At 42.0% G+C, this 4,475-nt stretch overlaps 1 protein-coding gene across 1 annotated transcript; it reads left to right on the forward strand.

Annotated features, from left to right (window-relative positions):
- The first annotated feature begins 1,903 nt into the window (after nucleotides 1–1,903).
- Nucleotides 1,904–4,226, forward strand: LOC149247075 (uncharacterized). Its single transcript, XM_089443331.1, has 3 exons — nucleotides 1,904–2,612; nucleotides 2,761–3,131; nucleotides 3,300–4,226. The coding sequence occupies exons 1-3, from the start codon at nucleotides 1,904–1,906 to the stop codon at nucleotides 4,224–4,226; spliced, it is 2,007 nt and encodes a 668-aa protein (XP_089299457.1).
- The last annotated feature ends 249 nt before the right edge of the window (nucleotides 4,227–4,475 follow it).

Genomic DNA, 4,475 nt, shown 5'->3' on the forward strand with positions numbered 1-4,475 from the left:
ATTTCACTCCAAGTATCCCCTCCGTACTGGGATAAGATATTGGATTTCAGAGATCTGTGGTTTGAGCTTTTTGAATTTTTGACCGGAGAACCCACAGTAATGGAATTTATACACCAACGTTTCGAATCCCAAATGGGATCCATCATCAGGGCAAGAGAAAGATGATCGAATATGATAAAAAGAAGAGCCAGATGGATCAGAGGCTCTTCTTTTTATCCTTACTCTAACACTTTCGAGTGCAAGGATTTCACTCCAAGTATCCCCTCCGTACTGGGATAAGATATTGGATTTCAGAGATCTGTGGTTTGAGCTTTTTGAATTTTTGACCGGAGAACCCACAGTAATGGAATTTATACACCAACGTTTCGAATCCCAAATGGGATCCAATCCCTTCAATCCCTTAAGGTTTATAATATTAATAATTATTTGGGTTATTAATCCCTTGGGTTTATAATATTAAGTTTATTAATCTATTGTCTATCTAATGTTAATCCCTTGGGTTTATAATATTAATCCCTTAGGTTTATTTATACCTTGGGTTTATAATATTAATCCCTTGTATTTATTAATAATATCAACAAATGTGGATGTAGTAGATCCTTCCAATTATACATCTATTTCTAATTAATCCTTTCTTATTTAATCCCCACGGTTTATATTATTAATGCCTTTGGTTTATTAATCCCTTGGGTTTAAAATATTAATCCCTTCGATCTTTAATCCCTAGGGTTTATAATATTGATCTCTTGGGTTTATTGATCACTTGGGTTTATAATATTAGTCTCTTTGATTTATTAATTTCTCGGGTTTATAATGTTAATCCCTTGGGTTTATAAAGTTAATATTCTTTAAGTTTATAAATACATTAGGTTTATAATATCAATCCCTTTGGTTTATAATATGAATCCCTAGGGTTTAATAATCCCTTGGGTTTATAATATTAATCCCTTGAGTTTTTAATCCCTAGGGTTTATAATATTAATCCCTTGGGTTTATTAATCCCTTATATTTATAATATTAACCCTCTCAGTTTATTGATCCCTTGGTTTATAATATCAATAATTCGTTGGGTTCCTTAATCCCTTGGGTGTGTTAGTCCCTTGGGTTTGTAATATTAATGCCTTCAGTTTTTAATCCATAAGGTTTATAATATTAATCCCTTGGGTTTATTAATTGCTTGTGCTTTTAATCTCTAGGGTTTAATAATATTAATGCCTTAGATTTATTAATCCCTCTGGTTCAAAACATTAATCTCTTGGATTTTTAATCTCTAGGGTTTATAATTTTGATCTCTTGTGTTTATAATATTAATATCTTTGGTTTATTAATCCTTTGTGTTTATAATATTAATCCCTTATGTTTATAATATTAACAATTCTTTGGGTTTATTAATCCCTTCAGTTTATAATAGCAATCCCTTTCGTTTATTAACTCCCTCGGTTTATAATGTTAATCGCTAGGGTTTATAATATTAATCCTTGGGTTACGGACCAGCGGAGCGATTAGGGTTCTGAGGAAAGTATCGACGACGCAGGCAGTACAACACTGGATCTGTCCACAGACCAGACCAAATCAACTGTTGCGCAGCGGAATAGCAGAGTACTAGAGCAGCTCAATGGAATCTCCTCAGGGGAGGGCGTCAGAGCCCTCCCCATCGCAGCACGATCCTGAGCAGGCGTTCCTCTTTGGATCGGTTGACAGAGAGATACTGATCAATGGGAACCGGCATCAGCAGGGAAACAAGAAGACAGGAGGACGGAAGGACCAAGCCAGCGTCACCCAAGACAGAGGGAAAAATCCGGAGGAAATCCCGAAGGTTTCCTCGACAACATGCAAACCAATAGCCAAAGAACGGCCACGAATAGAGCTACCATGACAAAAGATTGATGCACGAATTGAGTTCATGAGGGATCACGCCATTATTGGGAAGTTTATAGGGTTCTGGCCGACAGAAAGAGCCTTATACGGGTGGATCACAGCGAAATGGAAGCGCAAAGGAAACGTTACCCTGCAGCTAGGGCCGAAGGGTTTCTTTACAACAATTTTTTACTGTATTGAGGACAAACACAGGATACTGGGAACAGGGCCCCACTTCTTCAACTCAGCTGGCCTGTACATGAGAGACTGGATACCAAGATTCAACCCGGATAAGGAAGATCTCACCTGGGCGCCAGTCTGGATTAGAATGTATAGTCTTCCAGATGAATATTGGGACGAGGACATTCTCAAGAACATAGGAAATGGACTAGGGGAGTACATCAGGACTGCAGAAGAAACCAAACTGCGCAGATTCATTTCCTATGCTCGCATCTGCGTCTTCATGCGCCTGAATGAAGCCTTACCAGAATCGGTAAGTCTCTCCCACCGTGACGAGGAGTGGATTCAACCCTTGGACTATGAGCATGTACCCTTCCGTTGCAGGAGATGCCACGCTCTTGGGCATCTTTTCCGTGACTGCCCCCTGAATACCAAAGCCACTTCTCCTGACCCTTCTGATTCCGCAACCCAGGACGGCTTCACCAAAGCCCCTAGCCGAAGGCGAGCGCACAAGAAACCCTCTAATGGGTATAAGCCCCAGCAATACAGCACCCATGGCCCAGCTTCTAAGAACAGTTTCGAAATCCTCGCTCAATCCTCTGATGAACTCCCCCCGATCTCTGAGTCTAACCCTTCCCATCCCTCTTCCTCCTCCCCTCCCCCCCCCCTCAGCCTCCCCCTCCAAACGCCAAACCCCCATAATCTTCAATGATTCCCCCTCAGGAGAACTGAAAGAATCGACAGAGAAAGACAAGGACATGGAAGTCGATGGAAAGCTAGACCCTCCTTCTAGCTCAGAGATTAATGTGGAAGGAAGCAGTCAAGTGCAACAGATGGAAGAAGAACCGGAAAGCATAGATTTGCATGGCCTAGAAATTCTGGAACTAGAGCTAGCATGCAAAAATAAAGCATATGAAAGCATATCCGAAACCCAACTCAGCAAGCTGGAAGTGGTCATTGCGAGAGCTTATCAGCACCAGCAACTAGGTATTCAGCTAGGAAGCCAGTGGGATGGAAGCCACCCCCCAAAAGAAACCAAAAAGAGAGGACGAAGAACAGATCTACAGAGAATGATCGAGATTGGGAAACTCCTGGTAGACTCAGGCAGGTATGAAAAATTGACAAAGTACTACAAACCCTCTGCAAATAGTTGAACCATGAAGCTTGTATCATGGAACTTAAGAGGGCTCAATAGCCCAGGGAAACTCAGAATGTTAAAAAACATGATTAAAATGGAAAAGCCGCAACTATGCTTTCTCCAGGAAACCAAATGCAACGGATCTACCTTAGGTAGCATTCTCTCCAAAGCATGGCCAGGATGTCATTCGGTAGCAGTAGATGCCTCTGGAGCTTCAGGAGGGCTAGCCATTGCATGGAATACTCAAGCGTTAAATCTCTCAGATTTCCACGCTTCTCATCATCTCATACAGGCAGCCTTCCACATTTTGGGCACGAATATCCATGGAAACCTATCAAATGTATATTTCCCACAGGATACAGGAAACAAAATTGTGCTTCTAGATACCATAGAGGCTTTGAAGAACAATAGGAGGCACCCACTCTGGATCATCGGAGGGGATTTCAACATGATTACCAAGCTAGAGGAGAAGATCAGGGGGAGGAACAGATTGGAACAAGAAAACATCCATTTCAAGGACTTCATTCAAAACACTTCCCTCATAGACTTGCCTTTTTGCAATGGCACCTTCACATGGAGCAACCGCAGAGCGGGAAAACACCAAATTGCTTCCAAACTAGATCGCTTCCTTATCTCAGACAACGCGGTTCACCTTGGAGGAGATATCTCAGCTGCAATTCTTCCGTACACCGGCTCGGACCATTGGCCGATTGCCCTCCAATGGCAAAGACCAGGTGATTTGACCAGGAGGCCCTTCCGCTTCGAAGGATTCTGGCTCTCACATCCCGCGTTTAAAGACTTTGTCAAAACTACATGGACCTCCTTTATCCCACCAGAAGGGTCTAAGATGTATAAATTCCAACAGAAGCTCAGGTTCCTTAAAAATCACCTAAAGCGTTGGAATAGGGAAACCTTTGGAGATATCTTTAGAGCGCAACAAGATCTAAATTGGAAACTGATGGATCTCCAAAAAAGAGTAACCACAGAGGGACACACTGAAATGACCTTGGAACAGGAACGACGTATCCACAGACAGCTTGAGGAAAGGTAGAAGTAGGAGGAAGTTTACTGGAGGCAAAAGTCCAAAATTAGATGGTTGAAGGAGGGCGAACGAAATACCAAATTCTTCCACAGAACCACTATTCAAATAAGAATGCACAACAGCATTCCGTTCATCCAAAAGCAAGGCGGGGTAAAAGTAGAAAAGCATGAGGAAATTGAGGAGGAATTTCTCAACCACTTCAATCAGGTCCTTCAAGAGCCGGAGGGAGATAGGCGACAGGCAATTGAAATAATTACC

Source organism: Pinus tabuliformis, chromosome 7, assembly GCF_031772625.1.
Source record: "Pinus tabuliformis cultivar Carrire ecotype Pingquan chromosome 7, CPIR1, whole genome shotgun sequence".
Taxonomy (NCBI): domain Eukaryota; kingdom Viridiplantae; phylum Streptophyta; class Pinopsida; order Pinales; family Pinaceae; genus Pinus; species Pinus tabuliformis.

Coding starts and splice junctions, on each gene's coding strand:
- LOC149247075 (XM_089443331.1), top strand. CDS start 1,904: ATGAGGGATCACGCCATTATTGGGAAGTTTATAGGGTTCTGGCCGACA. Junction 2,613..2,760: donor TGGCCCAGCTTCTAAGAACA/GTTTCGAAATCC, acceptor ATTCCCCCTCAG/GAGAACTGAAAGAATCGACA. Junction 3,132..3,299: donor TCGAGATTGGGAAACTCCTG/GTAGACTCAGGC, acceptor TGCTTTCTCCAG/GAAACCAAATGCAACGGATC.